General features: G+C 41.4%; 1 protein-coding gene across 1 annotated transcript in view; it reads right to left on the bottom strand.

The window, feature by feature from the left end:
* rnf220a (ring finger protein 220a) overlaps positions 1-23,697 on the bottom strand; it is a gene marked incomplete at its 3' end in the record, with an annotated part of 67,615 nt that overhangs the window by 5,965 nt on the left and 37,953 nt on the right. Inside the window, exons 4-10 of the mRNA XM_010774914.1 lie at positions 19,620-19,715; positions 16,828-16,870; positions 14,114-14,238; positions 12,367-12,490; positions 5,556-5,748; positions 5,397-5,452; positions 4,729-4,840 (exon numbers count right to left, since the gene is read on the bottom strand). Coding sequence (XP_010773216.1) covers positions 4,729-4,840; positions 5,397-5,452; positions 5,556-5,748; positions 12,367-12,490; positions 14,114-14,238; positions 16,828-16,870; positions 19,620-19,715 — 749 coding nt within the window. The remainder of the gene's footprint in view (positions 1-4,728; positions 4,841-5,396; positions 5,453-5,555; positions 5,749-12,366; positions 12,491-14,113; positions 14,239-16,827; positions 16,871-19,619; positions 19,716-23,697) is intronic.

The following is a 23,697-nucleotide window of genomic DNA, read 5'->3' as shown; positions in this document are numbered from 1 at the left end:
AAAGAGCCTTAGAATCTGCTCAAATCTAAATCAGGAAGTTAAATGGAATTGGGTTTTAAATTATAAATAAAGTCCTGGACTCGATGTTGAATACAATAGCTGTACAGGAACACCAGATCTAACATTTATAAATCGTTGTATGGATATTAAACTGTATGTACTGCACATCTGTTTGGGCAGAGTGTTTGTGGGCACAGTGGGACAAAGCTCCGTCTCGGTACGTTTCGACTGAAGCCGTGGCCTTCATTTGAAAGCCTGGCATCATAAAACTTAAAGATCCAACACTGGAATAAAACTTCCATTCACGCAACATGCTGCTACTCCAGCTCAGTTAGTGGCCCACCGGGCTATTTTGGACGGTGTGTGTGTGTGTAAGTGAAAGAAAGTGAAATTGCCGTGCATTTCCATCTCCAGTCAGCCCTATGGCGACAAGCAGGCAGGAGCGCATGACAGAGACAGATAGATGGCTGCGCCTCCCCTCTATTTAGCGCTCCATCCCCAACGTGTGTGGGGCTATTTCTCATTTCATTAGTGTGTGTGTGTGTGTGTGTGTGTGTGTGTGTGTGTGTGTGTGTGGCTGAAGACCCTCCACCATCCATCTCAATCAGCCCCGTGTCTTAATCTACTGTCTACCAACATTTTGGCCTCACTCGGCCTCTCTGGCTCTCTCACCGCGAGCACACAACAAATTATAAAATTAACAATTCATTCTCAGAAAAACCACAATATTCTAGGAAACATTTGATCCACCTGGTAGGGAAATAAATCTCTGTCAGGCAGGTGCTGTGAAAATAGCAGTGGTAAATCCCTTTAGAGCATCATTGTCTGCTGCACCCTGTTAACCGAGGCCTTAACTACACTGACACACCATGATAAAACATTTAAGTCACTATTGATTTCCCCTGCCCCAGCCCGATCTGTGTGTGTCTGAGTGTGTGTTTCTGTGTGTGTAGGTCTCAGGGGGCCAAAGGGTAGGGGATAGTGGGGGGTGTTTTGTAAGTGCCTGAGAAAAATTGAGACAGAGGACGAGAAGAGACGAGCAATGGGAAAGAGAAAAAAGAAGGCAGAAAGAGAGAGAAATGTGGCTTAGCGACATCAATAAAGGAGAAGAAGGCAGCCAGAGCTACTGGGCAGTGTGTGTAGGGGGGGGGGAGTCTAGCTTCATCACTTCCAAATTGAGGACAGATTCAATTATTTGCAGAAACCACATGGAAATCTCTCCGCATTGTTCCAGCTGGAGCACCAAATTTGGCAGCAATCGCATTGGCTGCATTGGAGGGGCCATTTATCTTGGAGGGGAAAGAGCATCTCAGGCGTTGCACGTGAATGTGTATGTGTGTGTGTGAGCTCATTTATCTTGCGGGGGAATGAGCAAGGGAACAAGGACGCCCCGGGAGGCAACCAAATCATTACCCATCTGGGATCAGAGACAGAGAGAGAGATTTCACTAACGCTGTGCAGAGCACACACAGCGACACACACACATGCACAATGTATCAATGTAACGAAAGGAGACAAATCTCATTTTCATTTGGGGACGGAGAGGCACAGAAGCTCCACAAATACGTGCATTTATAGCAAGTGGAGAGGAGTGAGGCGGGGAATTGTTCCAGCCAGCTGACTGCCTGTTCCATTGCAATCATTCAGCATCTCGTTGGCTGGCTTTAAATGGATACTTAGATTAAGGCATGTTCTGCTCCAGGTGGCCAATAACACCTCAGCTAGAACATCATGTAGCAACACACACAGACACATTCTGGCCTTAACTAAGTCATAACGTCGGAAATTCTTAGGATTTAAGGTAGTTCTTGGAAATATGCTTCAGGTGAGAGTTGATGATTGCAACTAAATGAGATCTGTTCCTTGCCAGGAAATATTCCCTTACTGACATTAGTCTTAGTTGTGTATGGTCTATGGCAGGAACATTTATTACAAAAAACGGTCTTAAAGTAACTGCTCTGTAGAGAAACTTGGACTCGATGCCATCTAAAACTGTCCAACACTAGACAACAACAATTAGTTGTTTCACAGAAAAACAATTGCCAACTTTTTCGATAATTGATTATTTGTTAATCTTGAACTGAGTTTTTCAGTCTCTAAAAAACCAAAAGCATATTTCCTGCTTTTCTCAGTTTTATATTGTATTAAAGTGTATGAAAATATATTTCAAGATACCAGGGTGGAATTCGGGAAATTTGGATGCACATTTTTCTGACATTTTATAACCAATTAATTGATATATAGAGGTGTATATCTATATACATATTTTTTATGTATATATCTATATATATCTATATATATATATAGAAAGTGATCGGCACATTTATCACAATGAAAATAATCCTTAGTTGCATCTCTATCCTCTACAATAACAAATAGCTTTGCAACTATTTAATGTAAACAGCACCATAGGAGGGCAACGCTTCCTCACCGACATCAATACCATGCCTACTGTGCATGTGTGTGTGCACAAATAGATCAATCAGCGCTGTTTGACCATTGTGTCTACACACACACCTGCTTACATCTCATTCTCTCAGACACAAAGATAAACACAGGGTTAAACAAGGACGATCACAGCACGAAAAAAAAGAAGCTTCAAATGCATCCCCTCGCTCAACACACACACACACACACACACACAAAGACAAACTCTCCCTCTATCTCTCTCACACACAGACACACACACACTTTCTCTCTCTCTCTCTCTCTCTCACACACACACACACACACACACACACACACACACACACACACACACACACACACACACACACACACACACACACACACACACACACACACACACACACACCTTGCGGGTCTGTTTCTGATCAATACACTTCAAGCTGCTCTGCTTATTCACCAGTTATCCCATCTGCTGATATTTAATATGGGTAACACACACACTTAGGATTGATTCATCTAAATGAAGCATTTAGCGCGTGCTGTCTCCCCAGGGCTGATGGGAAACATTCTTAATAAAGGAAAGCTATAAAAATGGCTATTCTCAAAAGTAATGTTTTTAGTAAATATACATTTAACACCTTCCTTAATCGTATTATGTCATTGGATTCCTGCTCTGTTAGCCACTGCAGCTTTGACTGAGGTTTCCAATAAGAGGAAAAACAACACACACACACACACACATCATTCCCACCTATACATTTTGCCTGAGGAAATGAAACTGAAAGCGGGAAAGGTTAGGAAAATGAGATGAGAGGGGGGATTTTTAGGGGGTATTCTAAAAAGGCACTTTGGGTGGACAAAGGAAAACACTTTAGGAAATAGGGTTTGGGATGGAAGGCAACAAGCAGACTGACCCCAGCTCAGTGTGTGTGTGTGTGTGTGTGTGTGTGTGTGTGTGTGTGTGTGTGTGTGTGTGTGTGTGTGTGTGTGTGTGTGTGTGAAATCGCACGGGGCAAAAGGACAGGAGAATATGCCAGACATGCAGAAGCAACCAATCAACCAAATCCCTCTTTCTCTTTGCTTGCTTGCCCACTGACGTTTCTCTCTCGCAATGAGCTGACCTCTATTGCCCATGCGGGGGACAGGGTGTGTGTGTGTGTGTGTGATTGTTTGCTTGTGGCAGAATATGGATGAGGAGATGGAAATGAGGGAATTACAGAGCGCTGGCCTCTCACACACACACGGGGTGTTCTAATGGAGAGGTCAGTGTGTGTTTGCAGCACAGCAAAGCGAGGGGGCTTTTTTTGTTCTGTCCAATCCAGCATCAAGCTGCAGTCATATTCACATGACAATATGACACCATTAGAAGTGTTTCTTCTAAGGCTGAATGGCTGAACCTGGTATTTTGTCAGTTAAAGTACTGCTCTTTTTTGATAATATAGGTTGACTGAGTCGGCTGCAAGGCTGTACTTCAACCAGTATTGTGAAACTTGAATTGGATTTGCTTTTTTTATATACGAAGAATCATTTGTTGGGTCCTTTTTTTTGTGCTAAATTTAGGTTGGGGGAGATCTGCAACATCGAGACCGTCGACGTTTGTGTCGTTTTTGGTTCATGGCCTCCTAGAATACGAAAATATAATTAAAATGCACACTGACTGACCAAATACACTTTTATTAATGGGTAAAAACGGGTGACAGTGTTGACTTGTTAAATTCTGATTCAGATACATCATCTATAGTGGTTAACATGCAGAGTCTCTTTGAATAACAAGTGTTTGTTCACACATTTATTCATGCAGATGGCTGTGTTGACAGGGAAGGCCATTTTGATTTTAATATGTTTGGGTAATAGTTCATAATTTTGAGCACTGTGTCATTTGTTTTCCCTAATGTCTGCCTCCAATCTATGAATGCCACAAGTGTGATGTTCAGGGTCCAATCTTATCTCACTGTATAAGCGGTGTTGTTGTGAGATAACATTAGCATCTTTTCACACTGCTGCCTTCACGAGCGTGTCCCGTATCTGCTTGTGTCTATGTTGCCATTAATGATTCTAAGGCAGCTCTGAGGGGACACAACTGCAGGAAAATCAATACCTGGAGACACACTCCTAGTCACACACACACACCCAGGAAAAACAGAAACCACACAAATTGCATCACTTATGACCGTCTACAAGTCGACTCTCCCACAAGTACGAAAACTCATCACAAAGTCATAGAATCACAGAGTGTGTGTGTGTGACGTCTGACGATGGGAAACGTGACAGTCGTTTCTGCGTCATCACAAAGCGTGTGTGCACATATGAGAAACCTACTTTTCGATCTCGCTGTTTTTACAGGTGCGCGGGGCGCAGGAGGAAGAGCAGGAGGATGAAGGAGTGCCGGGGTCTGTCTTGCTGCTTTCTCCGTTGCTTGTTGAAGGCATCTCTGTAAACACAAACAGAAGGCATGGTTAACACTGGACAACAAGCTTCAATTAGCATTCAACAGCTCAATGCTACATTCCTAGAAACTGTCAAAAATTAGTAGATAAAGTGAAACGAATATATAACAATATACTTTATAAATACAAGACTTCATTCTACAAGGTTTCAAGGATAGAAAAAAAGGCAGTAAAAATGAGAATAAGGCTAAAGTACACAGAGTGCGAGACAATAAGAATCCCCAGCTCTGGGGAAAAAAGGATACACCACTATAATTACATTCTTAATACACTTCTTCTAACTTGAAACTATTGTGTGTCTCATGTAAATAGCACCCTATTCATGGCATCTTGGCTTTGTGGCTCTTAAATTGATTAACTGAGCTCATGACTTGTGGTGAATGCTCCACCTATTCTCCTTTGTGAGAATTTGTTTGCTAAAAAAACCTATGGCACTTTTGACAAATGATCTATCTTTTCGTGTGAGTAAGTATATACACTTTATATGCAGTCCTGCAATACTAAACTCTTATGAATACATTTGTGAAATGAAAATCCTACCGTCGCTGGCCCATTTGGAGCATTCAGGCGTTATTCTGTTAGAAGGTATCCCACCGCTGCAACACAGAGACACAACAGTTAGTATGAACGTAGCCTTTAGGGTGCATTCCATTAGCCAACATTAGTTAACTCTGCTAGCTCATTGTTAAGGTTTCGTACTTGAGCACGGCCCCCCGTAGCGCCTCCCTCTCCCGGGCCTCCCCCTGGTCCTCCCCGGCCCCGGAGCAGGGGATGATGTCGGCCTCGGTGTACTGCGCCTTGCCGTACTCCAAGGTGTCGTCTCCGTCCACGTCTAAGTCTACGTCGCTGTCTGCCGCGCTCTCCTTGACGCTACACGTGGCGAAACCAGTTCCTGTGAAAGTAATTCAAAGACCATCTTTTAGGATTATTTATATTTCACATCACTAACCTTGGAAATTGTGTGCGGGAGTGTGACAGAACATTGGTCCCAAGTGGTTTGATATATTGAAAAACTGGTGATCAGCTGAATTTTGAGCCCACATTTAAATAGTACAATCCCACAGCTAATCACTCGTACTCTAACGCAATGCAGTGAGGCTTGTTCTAAAAGTTATTGAATGAATGACATGCTAATTGCTGCTCAAAAAAGCCCCTAAGTGAAAAAACACTGTTATTGTGGCACATGAAAATAGCAATGAATAGAACAATCAGAAGGGGGCATTAGAAATCAAAACACTGTTTTATTTTCAAATATTTGTACATACTTAATACATTTTTAATTAGGTATTGTTATCATTACATATCATTGTATCCCTTAGCTGAAATATGACTATAATTTCTTTCATTTTTTTAACCACACAACATAACTAAATTCACTCAGTGGCACCCCAAGCGTTCCCTTTTAAAGTTATGACTGCATTGTCCTCATCTCTTGATTCCACTAGGCACATTTTAAAGGTCTACAAAATACTTTGGCCTCAAACTTCTTCCTGAGAAACTTTAAGATCTTAAATTTTAGCTCAGTTAAAACTTTACTTTTTCCCTTTCCAATTACAGGTCTGTAGATGGGAAAATATTTGGTCAGAAAGACAGCGTTCAGACATGGGTGAACTGATGAAGACTGACACCTCGCCCATCAATCCCTGAGAGAAAGAGAGGGCGAGTGTGTGTATGTGTGTGAGTGGCACTTCTATAAACCCAGTGATGAACGCTCAGACAAACCCTCACCGCTGCCTGACTGCTCCCTTCAGCTCCACTTAGCCACAGAGCTGGCTGTGTGTGTGTCCGTCACTTAAGAGGCGTCTCCTCAATGTTTGTTTGAGACTGTCTGTCCCTCTGTCACTTAGGCCCCTTCTCTCCAACCCCCTTGAAGGAGTGTGTGAGTGTGTGTGTGTGTTTGTGTGTGTGTGTGTGCACGCAAGTGTGAGTCAGTCTACCTGTCACTTACTCGTGTCTATCTACCACGCATAGGTAGGTAAGGTGTGTGTGAGTTACTATTTGAGCACTTGCAGGTGGGTAGGTGTGTGTGTTTCACTTGAGATGTGACTCGTGTGTTTCTGTGTGTGTGTGTGTACCAGTGACAGGCTGACAGCCATCTTATTTACACCTATCCCAATTTCTACAAGCTCTTAGCTGGACTAGTGTGCTATGTGTATGTGACAAGTGTGTGTGTGTGTGTGTGTGTGTGTGTGTGTGTGTGTATATATGGGACCAGATAGAAGCTCGACACCGTTGGCAGCCATCTTATTTAACCCCCCTGTCCCAGTATGTGTGTCTCGATACTTGACTCCCTCTCAGTGCACTACACTGTTTCACTGTGGCGTCTTTGTCAAAGTGCAAATCAGATGCTCTAAGACTCGTCTTTGAGGAGATTTAAACACCTGCTCCTCCTCCTCCTTAACTGCAGAATTCATTTCACTCTTACTCTAGAAAATCATTTTTAAAATGAGGAGGGAGGAGAATGAATGAGAGTGTCGAACGGTAAAGCCAGCAAGATAAAACGCGCCACCAATGCTAAGCTGTTTTACTACAGGGGCTACGGTTTTTAGTGATCAAATAAAAAAGACCTTTTAACTTTTATTTGGTCTCCACAGCAGTAGGGATCATACGGTAACAATGGGCACGCAGTGTAAATCTCTGCTCCGCTCGGCTACTGAGGCTTTAGTTACTCAGGGCACAGCAGAAGGTGAACAGAGCACGTGTCACATTATACCGGGTTGAACTACATTCCTTTTTTAGCCTTTTTTCACTGGCAGATTTTCTAATCGCTAATTAGTTTGGTTTGCTTAGGGTAAAGTTCTGTGTTTCAGGGAACTGCGTTTTATTTCTGACCTGTCTTTCACCTACTACAACCTTTTGTTGACGTATGAGGTCCATACTTAGGTTCACACATGGAGGTAGGTCCAATGTTCTCTTTACATTTAACCTTAAGCCAGTCTACCCAGAATGCCTTTGTCAGAAAGGTTAGGTACCAAGCTTTGAAAGGCAGGCTTCTTATCCAGCAGATGTACATGAGAGTAAAACGGATATCCTTTACGGCAGTGTGTGTTGTGGTGGTTGGGGCATAATCTGATCAACTGATTTCACTATAGATCTTGTGGCTAAGTTAGCCACAATAACTGGCTTCAAGAATTGGAACTTGGGCATGTGGGTAGAGGTTTTTCCAGATGTTGCCTCAACCTCAAAGCCACAGAGATGCTCCAAAATCTGTGCTTTGATCATAAACCCGACCTAAGTGGATCCATAAAAACCTGTAGCCAGAGGGATTATTAACTTTACAGGTTCTGTACAGGACTGATCTGAGGATCAGTTATGGGTCTAAAATACAGTTGAGAATAAATAAAACAAAGCACAAGACAAAGACTTTTAAACTAACCGGGCAAATATACAGTATATTACAGTAGTATGTCGATGAGTGCCGATTTTTGTGGGGTGATTTTGGGTCTGTTTATTTAGTTAATTTAATGGTTGTTTTAATAGTTAGTCTTTTAACTGTTCTAAGAATAACCAAGACTGCTTTGATGAATTTACGTGTTTCATATTTCTAAACTGTGGCCTAGGTCGGGAACCCGCAACACACAGAATTGCACGAATATATCTTCAATAGCAGAGGTTGACCAGTTGGACTATTTTTAAATATCGCCCAAACCTTAAAAGATGGATATGATGTGTTATTTTCTTACAGATATGTGGCCTATTTTAGCATAGACAAACTGTACATGTCATAGGTCTTTTAAATGTGAGCATATGTGTGGCCCGCTGTGTGTGTGTGTGTGTGTGTCCTGGTGCTTCTATCTGTCCCTCTAAGCAGTCTTGGCAGGCCAATCTAATCTGGCCAAGGAAAGGTCAGCCCCACTCTAACTGCCTTTCACTCACATTATACACCCACATCCCCCCCACTTTCCTTTTTACCTCTCCACCTCTCTTCTTATTTATTCCTCACCTTATTTCCCCTCCTTTTTACGTCATCACTCCTTTCTTACCTTTATACTTTCGCATTCATTCGACGTATCCCCTTTCTACTAATGTTCCCTTTTTTCTTTTTTTGACTGTTCTCTTTTACCACGTTTATTTTTCTCTCTACTCCTGTATCCATTGTTCTCTTTCCTCCCCCCCTTGTACCAGTTTCCTCTCTTTTTCCGCTTGACAGGCGTGATCAATACACACACTTCCCGACTCCTACAGGGCCATCCTGGTCTGCCTCATTATCATAACCATCTCCTGAATACCGGTGACTCTTAACATGCTAACTACATGTTTTATCCTCTGATTTACATGTTTGCAACAGCGAAAACACTCAATCTACATAGGTGTCACCTCAGCGCTGCTACAAGTCAAGATCTGAGGAGGCAGGCGGGATCAAAGGCTCATCAGGCTGACTGACAGCCCGGATCAACCAATCCACCGACCTCGCAGACATCCCGTTACCATAGCAATTATCTGGACCCTCTAAGAAGCAGAGAGGAGGAGAGTCAAAGGTCATCGCACTATCTTTCTGCCATTTACAGGTCAGAGAGAGAGAGATGGGGAAAAGGACACAGACACAAAGACATGAGACGGCCATCTTTGAAGTCCATTTACAAAGCGCAGATTTTCTCCTCTCTCTCAATCCCTCTGGGCCATCTCATCCTGCAGTAATCCCCCTCTTCTTCTCCTCCTCCGTCTCTCAGCACGGGCTGATATCAGACCTCTGGATCTGTCTACCTCCCTGTCTGTCTTTCCATCTGTCTGCGGATAAACTCACAGATCAACCACTCTGTTCAATGCCTGTTAATGCCAATGGAAAGCACGAGAGAAACAAATATCAATAGGAAAAAAACTTAACAAAAAATATGTTGTATTCAAATCTATTTTTAGTTTTGGCTGTCATTCTAGCCAAAATGTTCCTAATTGATTATTTGGTGAAATATTTTTGAAGTATTGCAGTTATTTGCTGGATATCAGGAACTTGAAGTGCTATTGGACAATAGAACACTGTGAGCACCTCATTGGGCTCTGGAAACTTTGCACTGAATTTGAAAGTATTCCCTGGCATCGTGCTTTCAAAATGATTCCAAACATTGTGAAAGAACAAAAGTGTTTATTTGCAGATCTCTCAGAATGTCTTTTTAGCCTTGTTAAACTATTCTTTAAATATTTCCTCATTGTAATCTACATTTATTGTAGTTTAAACTATTTTATTAAGGTTCACTTTTTTGTGCCGCTTGATTGAACACAAATAATGAGACCAATTGATTTGATATGAAAATAAGGGCTTTGCACCCTTAAAGTCTGAGCATCTTTACGTTTTGGAATCTGTACAAAAACTGAGCTCTCTTATCGGCGCTAATATCAAAACAATTAAAATGGCACAATCCAAAGTGCATGACATTATGATCAAAACTTGGGCCATATTTTTATAATGTATCCCGCAAGGTTAAGAAGCTAAATCTAGTTGCTTTCCGGCTCATAAAACGGACACTTGGACAGATGAAGAAGGCTCTCTGTCTGAGCTGAGGCTCCTTTCAACCTGGCTAAGCCGGTGCGAGACACAGGGAAGTCTTCCCTCACACAGAGTTCAATCATAAACGGATCTTGTTCGATTTTCCTCTCTCCCTCCTCCCCTTGAAAGGGCCCCGTTCCCTCTGCCTTTCTTCCTGGAGCTCTCAAAGGGAGGGAAGGATGGTGGCACTTCACAGAGGGATAGGCCCTCTCTTCATGCCGCCAGCTGAGGAGACCCCCTGCAACATCTCTGTGTCCGTCTGGCCCACGCCGGCCCTCCAGAGCCTACCCGATTCAGCGGCGAGTGTTAGAACCACTGAGGAGCTTTCAAGACAAGATCCACCTTCTGAGCCCTGAGCAGAGTGTGTGAGTGTTTGAAGTGGTTCTCTCCAGGCCACCTCAGTTAAATGTGTCACATCACAAGGCCCCCTATTAGAGAGCGGCAGAAGGGTCCTGTGTCTGCTCGCTTTAACGACGTGAAAGAGAGACGGAGCGCCGGGGAGATGGATGGCCACCTCCCACCCCGCGAGCTGTTCTTTGGAGCGCTACAGTTGAGATTTCAACATTGATCTGTCTTGTCTCCTCGGCTCTCTCTCTCTGGCTTGCAGGTGAGGCTCAGCATGTGTGTGTTTAACAACGGATCGAACAGGCAGAGCTGGAAGGGGACAGATGAAAGCCGAGGCAGAGGGTTTGAAGGAGCCTCTCAGAGATGACAACGGCTCTTTACCTCCATCTGTGCACATCTTGAGGGTTTTCCTCCACCGTTGTTTTTGTATCCACATATTACACAAACACACGTGAGGCCACAATGGGGGGCACAGTGCGGAATAAATCATCCAACCCAAAAGTCAACGTAGATACATTTATCTTTTGGGCTTGGGTTTTTAACATATTATAGACAAAGTGATGAAATAAGGAAATAGTAAGTATATATATATATATCTATAATGAAATGATTTGTAGCTCCATTTTGCGTTCCCAACAGGAACTGATCACTGTTATATTCTACAGATTTTCCAAACAATAAATCCAAAAACTATAAAGACATTAACCAGTTCATTATAAAGCATAGGCTGCAGCACTTTTAATATGAGTAAAGAAATATGTGTCTCCGTTCTGGTCTTTGGGTGAATCAAGTATATACAGTAGGGCTGAACGATATATCGTTATCGTATCGATATCTCGATATGAACATTCAGGAAATCAATATAAAAAAAGCAATGGTATAAACGATATATATATATATTTTTTTATATTTATTTGAATAGGGACAATGCACATTAATGAACATCAGTATAAAAACAAATGTAAATNCGACNACACACACACACACACACACACACACACACCCACACACACACACACACACACACACACACACACACACACACACACACACACACACACACACACACACACTCTCTCTCTCAAAACAGACACACACACAAACACACACACACACACACACACACACACACACACACACACACACACACACACACACACACACACACACACACACACACACACACACACACACACACACACACTTGCCCAGCTGAATGTGTTTTCCTTCCCCTTGCTAAGAGGGTTGTGTAGGGTCCGGCCAAGCCCAGCTGAGCTTGGCCGGACCCCCACTCCCGCGGGGCGAACCTGGAATTCCCCTCAGAACACTGCTGGCACCATTGTGGCTCCCTGGTCCCATTCAACACAGCTGACAACAGACTCAACACTGAATTGCTGGCTAAAATGTGTAAGAAGGGGAGGTTTGAACTGAAAGGTAATTAATGGCTGAAATATGTGGAACATTTTAAAATTTGAATGCGAAGAAAGGACTTCAAAATGCTTGAAAAAGTTTACAAATCGTAAAAACCGTAAAACCAGAGTGTTCCCAGAATGTCAAATATTACTAAAAAGGTTTAAAAGCTATGAATTAGAAAAGTTAGCATGCATATCCTACATGAGCTAATGGTGTTATGATGTTTGAAGGAAGTCGGTGTGTTGGAATATGTGAAGTATGCGTGTGTACCTCGGAAGCCTCCTTCCAGCAAGGCTGTGGCTCTGATCCTCTTCTGCCCCGCCCACTCGTACTCCTCAAAGCCCCGCCCATTTTCTCCATCTGCAGAGTCATCGTCGCCTAGCGTACCCTCACGCTGACACACAAACAAACGGACACATGTTAATGAAAGCAAACATTTCACACATTTGGTGGCACTTTGTTCTTGAAAAATAGTGGTGAGGTGTAAGAAAGGCCAGATCTCCATAGGACGCGTTATCTGTACTATACCATGAGCAGCTGTGATGAGCACTACTATTGTTCGTTGTCAATTAAACAAGAATACATTTTGTTTATCTAAATAACTAATCTAATTATTTTACAAAAACTACTTGAACCTAGCAACTTATTCAGTGCAAGCTCCTACTACTTCCTTCTTCTTTTGGGAGGAATCTTCTGTGCCATGTTATACCTTTTTGTCCCTATACTCAAAATGTTTTCAACAGGACGTAGGCTCAGCTCTCTCTGCTTTCAAATTAAAGGCCTTTCCATCTTGGAACAGATTCAAATAAATGCTCTGTTTAGCCAAAAGCAGGCTTTTTTGTGGCCAATTTAACCTGCTGTTTTGGACTGAAACATGTGACTAGTTTCAGTACTAAGAATAAGTAATAACAAACCGCTCACATGGCATGGTACAGCACTTTAACGCCTATAGTGCAAAAGAGTTATTAGTGATTCTACAGCTAGTGGAACAGACAGAAGGCAGTGGGGTGAGAAACAAGTGGATTAGAGGTTAGTGGTAACCATTTGTTGTCTTTTTCTTGTATTCTAGGAAAGAACAGAACTGCTGAGCATCTATAGGAAAGAATGACTGGAGACCAAGTTGGACATTAAGGGCTGTCGTTGGGGTGACATCTACATACAAGAGAGAGAAGACTTTTAAAGTCTCCCTGCTTGGGCTTCATCTTCAGCAAGCATAGGCCAAATTGGTCCTCATCTACAGATATGAAAGAGGTAACTGATCATTCAGGAGACGCATGCCAATGGATAAGATGCAAACTTATCATATGGGATAAACCAAAGCCTTTAGCTTAAATGTTGTTGTGTCTGCTTTGCTACATCAGCATTTAAGACAAGTTCATATTTTAACTTCAGCATATTTAAACTTCAGCATGTAATTCACTAATTGGATAGAAGCCACCGATCCACATTCATTGTAATAATGGTGTAACATATATTTAATGACGCAGGTATAGCTCTCGCTAAAATTACCACTATTCCGGTTGATCGCACTCTTTGGAAGGATCTTTTTGGAACTTGTGTGTATAACATTTCTTAATGGCAGTTGATAATGCATTGCTTGGCACTCGCTTTAAGTTTGCCATAGCAAATTGCACTCCTAGACCTGTGTCTAATGTGAAAACTATTTGACCTACAGTAAGAAATACTGCTTTGGAGTACATTTACCCGAAATGTATTCCAAAATGGCATTGCAGTGCAACTTTTACACAATAACAGCACCAGTTTAGAATTGACATCGGACTGAAAAGGTGATGCACAATCAATGCATTTGTCAATGGTCAAGTCTTTCAGTTAATCCCATATGATGAGAATGCAGAACCACCACGTAAAGGAAGTTAGGAGGTGGTTAATATCTAAAGGAAGTCCAGTTGCTATTGGTTGGCATCTACACTAATCTACAGAAGATATTGGACAGCATCTACAGGAAGAGAAGGGTTGACAGGCTGTCCCACTGGTTTCAGGGCCAAGAGTGCACTACCTGGATCAGGCATTGTTCCACATGTCTACTCATATCTTCCTCGCTCCCAGCCAAGGGGGCGCTGCACAGCGGACATACCTGGCCGCCCTCCTCAGGCTTCCTCCTCTTCATCTTTCCTATACGTGCTGGAAATGGACAGACAAGGGAGAGAGACGATACACATTTTAATGTCAATGTTTATAATCACGTGAAGGGTTAGTATAATTCAAGCACTTTCAAGGTACCAAAAACCAAAAGGTTCCAGACTTTCAAGCCATTATTATATCATCTGGATTGTTAATATGAGTCTACATTTACACTCAATCAAACTTATTTCAAAACATATTTCCTTTTTTACCAGTTATTCAATAATGTTAAATGTATGTTATGATTCGGTTAGGTCATTTCATGCTTGCTTATTTTAATTGGACCTCATTGGACTTATCTAGCTATGAAGTACTTTTGTATTTATACGAGTAATGTGTAGATACAACAACAGAATATGTTGAAACTTCAATCATTTCTCAAAGTATTTTTCTTCAAATTCACGTACATTTCTAACTTTAATTGTTCAAATTAAGCATTTTTCAGACTTTGTAAGAAACCCTGCATTTTAAGGTCTATTAGCGTGTTTCATTGGATGATAATGTCATGGGTTTCAAGGCACAGGAGAATACCTAAAATAAAAAAAACCCTGAGGGATAGGCTGCTCAATTAATCGTATTATAATCGCGATTACGATTATGGCTTGCAACGATTACGAAAACAACGTAATCTAAATAAAACGATTATTTTTTTATTATTACTTTTTAAATATATATTTTTTTGTTCTGGTTTTTCAGTTGAATTATACTTAAAGTTCAGGGTAATCAACTGTTAAAAACATACTGTTCACATTTTTTTTCTCCAATAAATGGATGTTTTCAAAGTCAATGAATAATCTCATTTAATAAATCGCAATTACAATTATTGACCCAAATAATCGAGATTATGATTTTTGCTATAATCGAGCAGCCCTACTGAGGGATATTTGTGTTGGATGGATGTTCCTGGATTGGATGTGCATTTTAATATAGCTGCCCTTCATTCTCAATGCTTTAAGTCCATAAGGCTGAGAGGAGGCGGAGCTAAACTTGGCGACTTCTGAAATGTGTTAAGAAAGAAATGACAAGACGTGACAGTCTCAATCCCCCTTCCTCCTCTCTACATCCACACCCTCCCTCTCCTCTTGGTTCCTCCTCCCTTTCCTCCCCTGCCCTCCTGTCACAGCTTCCCCCCACCACACACACATTTAATTAGAAATTTAACAGAGCAGAACAGCCGTCATTGCGCCCCGAGTCTCTGTCGTTTTTTCTTAACTGCAAATGGCGCGCAGGGACATTAATTTTTAGCTGGGTGGGAAAGCAGAGGGGGCCAAAAGGGACATAAGGAAATACAGAGGATGGAGGAAGCGAGGCTGAAGGGTTCAGGACAGAAACGGCCTCCTCCTCCTCTCCTGACGCTAATCGAGGGGAGCGTGGTTAAATAGGGAAGGGGCCGCTAATTAGGTCCGGCAGGGATCTCTGCCCCCCCTCAGCCGCTATACCCCACATGAGAATGATTCCTGGTTCCACATGAGGGCGGAAAGAAAGTAATGGAGGGCGAAGTTTAAACTAAGTCTCTTGTCATGGGCGTCAAGTGTAAAAGGCGTGTGCCCTGAGACTAAAACCAGCACAGTTCAGTTAATGCTTTTTGGTTTGACAAAGCTAAATATTGACTGTACAAGTGGACATGGGTGACTGACTTAAGTTGACAGGTTTTATTCAGTAGCATGAAAAAGAAAGTCAGCTGACATTTGACATCTTTGTAATCACTTCTTAAAAGTCATTAGTTAACAAGCCTTTAACTAATAACGACATCCATGTTCCACTTGTTTTGACTTCCTTTTGTTGTATTACTGTTGCTTTTGTTGAAAAACTGTGTGTGGGTTTGGGGAACTTTGAACTCATGCTCTGTTGCTGCCTGATCGACCTGTAAAGCACTTTGTGACGTTGTATCAATTAAGTTATTATTATTTGTGTTAACATGAAGGAGTATTTTTTTTCTTTCTTCAGAAAAGAAGATGCTTTGCTCTGTGACACACCGTGAGTGTATTTGTAATAATTCATGAAAAAGTAAAAACTGGAGCCACAGTTGTCCGTCATGTGACTTCATTAATGAGTATCAAATCAAATAAAGTTTTATTTATATAGCACATTTTTAAAACGATTTTTGGTCGAGCCAAAGTGCTGTACATATAATAATTACCTTACAGTAAGGACACTATACAGTAAATACAACAGCACAGTGTGTGCAGAATATCAGTATGATAGATAAACATCACCTACACCACAGAAAATACACATAAGTAACTTGTGTTCCAATAAATCAAAACACACACAGTTCAGAAATGCCTACTTTAGGTAAAAAACATACCATTATAAAGACTCCTTGTATAAGAGACCTTTTTTTGTCTCACCTTGAAACTGGGCATATTATGTCATTTGTGTTAATCATTCGTTTTTCAACTTGTTTTGCAATCATCTCTTGGAACTAGAATGCTAAATATAATGAATGGATAACATGCAATATTTTTAAATTAAATAATTATTTGTATTTATTTTATAAGTAAAGTAAATCATGAAATGGAGCCATATACAGTATATTATTAAGCCACATTAAGAAGATAAGTGAATCAAGACGCTGTGTGTACATACCATTCAATCTTGTTTGCCTGTTTGCTCGAACTCGTAAAAACGTCTGCAGACAGAGGAAAGAAGAGGGGGGAAATATACATTAGATAATAAATAAACAATATAAAATGTTTACAAGTATGATAATAACTTTTCAGAATGGGATTGCTTTGGATGCTGAGAATGGGGCACTGTAAACAAACCTACATGTCTAGTGATCTCCACATCCTCCATGACTCTGAGGCTTCACCCTCAGCTCATTCTATTGCCGCCAAAACTCACTGCTGCAAACGACCAAAGTGTGTTTCCAGATACTGTTCATCACTGCAAACTAACGCCAGTTTCTACAATTTAATACGGATGGAAAAGGATTGAAAGTGGCGCTTCGAGTCGGCAGATTCTGCTCATGTCCGACGCCATGTTGGCTTGTTTTGATCACGTGACGCTCTGGGGACGGAAGTGAGGAAACGTCACATTTTGTTCCAGATATCAACCGCTAGGGGGAAGCAACGAGTTTCTTTAAATGCTCTTTTTATTATTGGGGTTAAGAGTTTTACATAGCCTGCACATCTGTTATACTGCTGTAGGACTGTTTATTAAATATACAAAATAAGGAATACAACATTTTACTTTAAGATATTAGCTTGGCAGTGGTTGACTTTAACTTATTAACATTTTGAGGTTCTTGTAGGCTACTACTAAAGCTAGTTGAGTAGAACTTGAAATGTTTTGGCTCTATGAAACCTGATGTACTTATATGATTCTATCTTCTTCAAGTTTGTATCTTTGGTCGAATGCACTTATTGTAAGTCGCTTTGGATAACAGTGTCAGCTAAATGCAATGTAATGTACTAAACTTGATTATTTCCATGTTGTGGGAGATAAGACTTTTTCTTGGAAGCCAGTATTGTATTTTTTACTCCACCACATTTAATTAATGTATGTATGAATAACTGTGAGGAATATGCAGGTATGAGAAAGGAGAAGGAGAGAGAAGAAATAATGCAATAATAAGAATGTAATACATTGAACCACATAAATAAATAATAAAAACAAGAACAGTAAAACTATAAAAAATATTGTTTCAATTATATAAACTTTTTCTCATATCTTATTTTTTATATTGTTTAATATTAAATCCAATGTTGAATTATCAAGTGTCAAATTATCAACAAGACATCATTTTTTCGCAATAAGTGAAAAGCCAAAACATGTTGAGAACTAAATTAATCATTTATAATGCATTGTATTTTTTAATCACATGTAGTTTTAATAATTTTATTTAAATCTGCAAATAACATTGCAGTGAAAACTTGTACGGTAGAAGTATACATTAGGGAATAAGGTGTGTAAAAGGAACTCAAAACTGGCCGCTTTGGAATGAAATTTCAGTCTACACTTATTTAAATTAATGTGGAATATTTGGGGTCTCGGGTAGTTCAGGATGCCTGGGGTGAAATTCCCTGTATCATTACCAGTAATGGTCTTATCATATAAAGTCATCGCATTGGGAAATACATTAAGTGAGGTCAGATCTCCACTTTTGTGTTGCGAAATGTGCACCTCGGGTCTACTGGGATTCAAAGACAGAGGCCTGTACGTCTCAGCTTTATGCTGACTAAAGCATCCCACTCGTCGCAGTTATAGATGCCCTCTCTTTGACACGGGAACAGTGAGCAGACAGCAGTCAGGCCTTCTTCTGTTCTAGCCCTCCATCTATCTCCACACTCATTCCCTCTCTCCCCTATCCTCCCCTCCCTGCTGCCTCTTGAGTAATTGGCCCACTTGCCTCGCGTGGCCGCCACTACTACCGTATCATTATGATACACTCACTGAACGGCTGCTGATAGGTCAGGTTTTTAGAAGAATGGAAGAGAGAAAAAGGACTGACAGGAAGAGAGAAGGTGGCAAAGTCTGCCATTACGCTTCATTTTCAGGGTGGTAAAAAGAGTCAACATTGACTTAATCATTTGTATAATATAAGGTGATTTCAGCAGTTTCACTTAATGAGAAAATCTACTTTATCGCTATAAGGTCTTTATGAGCTGTGTCATCCTGATCGTATGGATGTAACGTCTGTGTGGACATAATAGTTCGTATTTTATGGTGTAAGGGGGGAAACCCACTTAACCCGGAGATACATCATCGCCAGAAGAATTACCCGAAGAAACTTTGATGAATTTAAGAGATAAAAGCAGTCATGGTGGCTCTCGAGACATGTGAGATTTAAAGGGATTGGCCTGTTGGTCAACCTAACTGCTGATAAGGCATGTGAAATCAAAACCTACCATGATCCTCTGCTGCTACACTGTAATACATCTGTCTGATGGAATTCACTTTGATATAAAATACAGGAAGTCTCAGGGTTTGCTACATAGTTAAATAATTGTTGAGGATGAACGGATTAGCCAGATTTGGGAAATGTTGTGTGAGAGAAACAGAATATATCATCTAATTTTAGAACATTGCAGCAGACTTGTGTACTGGGTATCATATATTTCTCCCTAATTCACACTTTGAATCTCTTGGTATACCTTTTTATAAACATTATGACTAGAAGTAGCTTTATCTTTGTCCAAAGAGTGCCCAAGAAAAAATGACCTTTGACACCTCCCATTTAAATAAATGCAATTGTAAAATGCGCTAACTTCCCATGTTAGTGGATCATATGAAATGTTAGAAAGAAATCTAACAATTCCAGAGGGTGTGGTGAGTATGATTGACTTAGTGCTGTGGTTTAGTCCTTGTGACCACACTATGGTTAGATATTGGTACAGGCAGTAAAGATTAGTGTAAACGTAGACAGTGAGCGTGACCTGGTATCTGTCGGAGTGGTGGGCGTCTTCAGAGGACATGGGCGAGACCACTGGAGACTCTCCCTCACGCTTGATGTGCACCGACAACAGCATTGACTGAAGAAAGAAGGAGAAAGGGAGAAATAAAATGTCTTCTATATGCAGATGATCCTGTTATATTATCACCTAGGAGCACAGCACAACCTGTCCTCGCTTGACAGGTGTAGCAGGGGAATAATCAATAAGCACGGACAAGAGTAAGGCTGTTTCAAAAAATAAATATAGATCAAAGAAAACAGATCCCATTTTACTGTGGTAATACGGCCTCCTACACCTAAGCTTGATCTTTAGTTTTGAATGATTTAAAATGTGCCTATGTTCCAAAAACAACAAACGCAACATCTAAATAATAGATATATCGTAAAAGAAGATGTGCCGGATGCTAAAAAGGTGTAACAGTTAAAAGGTCTGTTGACGTGTAAGTGCTACATTTAAAGAAAGCTGGGCAATATGGTACATTATTGACATCGGGATATGAAAGTATATGTATTTTTACATTCTGGGTATCTTAATATCGTATATCATTTTCCGAATTGATCAGGCTTTTCTAACAGTTCAATTGTTTTCCCAGCTTTACTCTGAAGACCATAACATTTTGGGAACAACTACATCCCAATGAATGTAAATGATATTTTGACCTTGTGTATCAAATGATTAAATACCAAAAAGATATAAATAAATAAAGTTTATTTCTGTATTATAGTCCTACACAGAAACAACATCTGGAAATCTTTACCCTTGGAGATTTAAAATGGTGTTATTGCCTCAGCTGCTGAGAGCTCCACGTCATTGATGATGACTGTAACCTGCCTGACTTTGTCCATAAAGTCCCTTCCACTGATTAGAGTTAATGTTTATGGGACGTTAAGAGGAGTTAGGGAACAACGAGGGATTGGAAATAGAGCTAGAAGGGGAGAAGAGGAGGAGGAGGAGGAGGGTAAACATCTGAAAAGGAGGAGCGTAACTGTCTGACATTACAGGACACTGCCTGTCCATAAATCTGTCCCACAACACTTTGCACACACACACTCTTATAGACACACACATATCACATAATATCCTCTTGTAACCCACTCTGTGACAAAGACAATCCAGGGAATTCCTCAAGTGAAAAAGACAAAGTATAAAATGATGGGAAAGAAAGAGAACAAGGGTAGAGCTATAGCTGTGTGTGTGTGTGTGTGTGTGTGTGTGTGTGTGTGTGTGTGTGTGTGTGTGTGTGTGTGTGTTTGTGTGTGTGTGTGTGTGCTTATGTTTTTATGTGACTTGCTTCTGCTGTTTTTTACAAGGCAGCTATGAAATATTTGTATTTACAGTCGTCTCCTATTAATCAAGCGGAAAGGGGCAGAGCAGAGGCTTAAGTGCTCGACAGCAGTAATCTAATAATAATATGTGAGAAATGACCAACCTCCAGTGCTGCCACAGTAAATTGGACATTATGCATGATGCTTTTATGCCTCTGTGTAAGTGTGTGAGTGTGTGTGTGTGTGTGTGTGTGTGTGTGTGTGTGTGCGTGCGTGCGTGTGTGTGCGTGCGTGCGTGTGTGTGTGTGTGTGGGCTTTCTCTTTTAGCCAGGTTTAAGAAGGTCAGGAATCATTTACCTGGAGGCAACATGGAAATATGTTTAAGTTTAATCATTAGAATATGACATTTAACGGTGTCTGCACAGCCATTAGAAATGAAGATCTTCCAATGAAATGAGGGTCTCTTAAACCAATCAATAACATCAACATGTAAAGAAGATAGGCTACATTTCAATCTAAATCCAGGCAATTAACACATTTTGAAGTTCTCACTCCTTATTTGACTGAAATGACTGTGTTTTGGAAAAAAGAATCATGTGTGTTAATAATAAAGGCATACAGCCTTAAAGAGATCTTAATCTGTTCACATGCATATGAGATGATGTAGTATCCAACATGTGTGTCCCTACAGATATCACATGTTTTAGTCTGACCCAATAACCTTAGCGTAGAATAAATAATAAGTAGTCGCGTTTTGGTTAATCTCCGATCTAATGGGGGGCGGGGGGTGCATACGTCCCCAGCAGACCCCTGTGCTTCAGACTGGCCCTCTCCTCTCCAGCCTGCTGCTGAATACTAAACCACAGCGGAGAGATGCACAGTCACGGCCGGGGAGGGGGGTCTGAGCTCACCCCTGCTCCGTCTGCCTCTCTCAAGTACAAGCCCACCCACAGAGTGTGAGGGCTGCTGTAAGCCTGGGGTCAGCACCCAAAGGTGTGTGGGAATGAAAATTGGTCTCTTGAATCATTTTGGAGCTCCTTTGTTGCATGCATGTGCACGTAGGATGTTTTTTGAATCTGCGGGAGGCCATCTGAATTTTACATGGTCATCAGTCAGAATGAAAACAAACATGGAGCGTGATTTCAGAGGTTAGATTGAAACTTTGTGGAGTTAATTCACTGTTTTATAAAGTCACCATATCATGTTATCTACGTTAACAAGATACCTTATGAGCTGGCTTTAGCTAAAGTCAGTTTGATTTATAGAGTCCGAAACCACGCAATAGCAGGATTTTAAAATGTGTACAACATTAAAAGCCCTTTTAAAAGACAATTGTAGTGTGTTATTCTCTGCAAAGGCTAACATCCCAAAGTTACCTCCAGAGGAAGTTTCTATCTCATAGGTTTTCAGACCTGGCAGTTTGGAAGTCACATGTGGAGTCATTTCTAGATCCTCTGAAATGTGAGTTGGGGTTTTGAATAAAATCTACTATTTAGACATTATGTTACAGACACAGATAGGTCTTTTGTTCCTATAAAACCAGGGCGATCAGTGGATGCTGACACTATAGGGAATGTGGAGTTGATGGAATCATAAATCCTTTCCCCCCTTTTCTGTCTGTCTGCATCTCTTCCTCTCTAATTGGAACAATCACAGTACAGTGCCTCTTGGCTCTGCTGCCTGCTGGACCACGGGAGACTGATACGTCTCTGTGTATGTGTGTGTGTGTGTGTGTGTGTGTGTGTGTGTGTGTGTGTGTGTGTGTGTGTGTGTGTGTGTGTGTGTGTGTGTGTGTGTGTGTGTGTGTGTGTGTGTGTGTGTGTGTGTGTGTGTGTGTGTGTAGGGTATACTGACCCTCACTCACTCAAGTTTAATGTCATTTTTCCCCCAGTAGTGCGGACTAGTTGACCTTTTATTGCCATTGACTTCAAGTCAAGATCCGCTAAAGAAAGCAGGAAGAAATAAATGAGGAACAGCAGAAGGAGAAGACACTTTTTCCCCCAACTGAACATTTTATGACAGACACACGCTTATTTTGAGAAGGATATACATGTGAGTTCAGAATCAGAATCAGAATACCTTTATTCGTCCCACAGAGGGGACATTAACATTTGTGACAGAAGAGCCAAAGACAGCTTAAAGGTCCCATGTCATGGCCATTTCTACTGATCATAATTCCATTGTTGAGGTCTACTAGAATAGATTTACATTGTTCAACGTTCCAAACTCACATTGGTTTCTCATACAGCATCTCTGTATAGTATGTGTATTCACTCTCTGTCCTACACGGCTTGTTGGAGCTCCTGCCCCCCCTCCCTGTGAGCCCAGTGTGCTCTGATTGGTCAGCTCGCCCACTCTGTTCTGATGAGTCCACCACCGTTACAGCTGAACATCAGTGATTATGTGTTACAATGGCGTTTGTTAGCAACCAGGAAATGACCCCAGTAATGACAAACAGATGAGAATGCTGCGTGGGGTCTGGGTGGTGTGTTGGCGGGACGTTGCGGGGCTCGCTGCTCCGCCCTTTGAGGCTCGAGGAGCGGACAGTGTGAGCTGGATTACTGGTGTCGTTTCCTGGTTGCTGCGTGGGGTCTGCGAGACAGCGAGACATCTAGCTCCACTAGCACCCTCCCCCCCAGCACACAGTTTCGCCGCTGAGAGTGTGTGTGAGGAGCTCCACGGAGTGGTGCATTTGGGTATGGGCATATGCTGTACCCAGCAAGTTAAATGAGAAATCCCCAACGAGGCGTTCTGGGGCAGCATAGACAGGTCTTCTCTGTGTTAGAGTTTTACTC

This window comes from Notothenia coriiceps, unplaced genomic scaffold, assembly GCF_000735185.1.
Source record: "Notothenia coriiceps isolate Sejong01 unplaced genomic scaffold, NC01 NC01_scaffold00014894, whole genome shotgun sequence".
In the NCBI taxonomy this organism is placed as follows: domain Eukaryota; kingdom Metazoa; phylum Chordata; class Actinopteri; order Perciformes; family Nototheniidae; genus Notothenia; species Notothenia coriiceps.
Note: the sequence above shows the minus strand (reverse complement) of the source record. Positions and strands in the feature narration are given on the sequence as shown.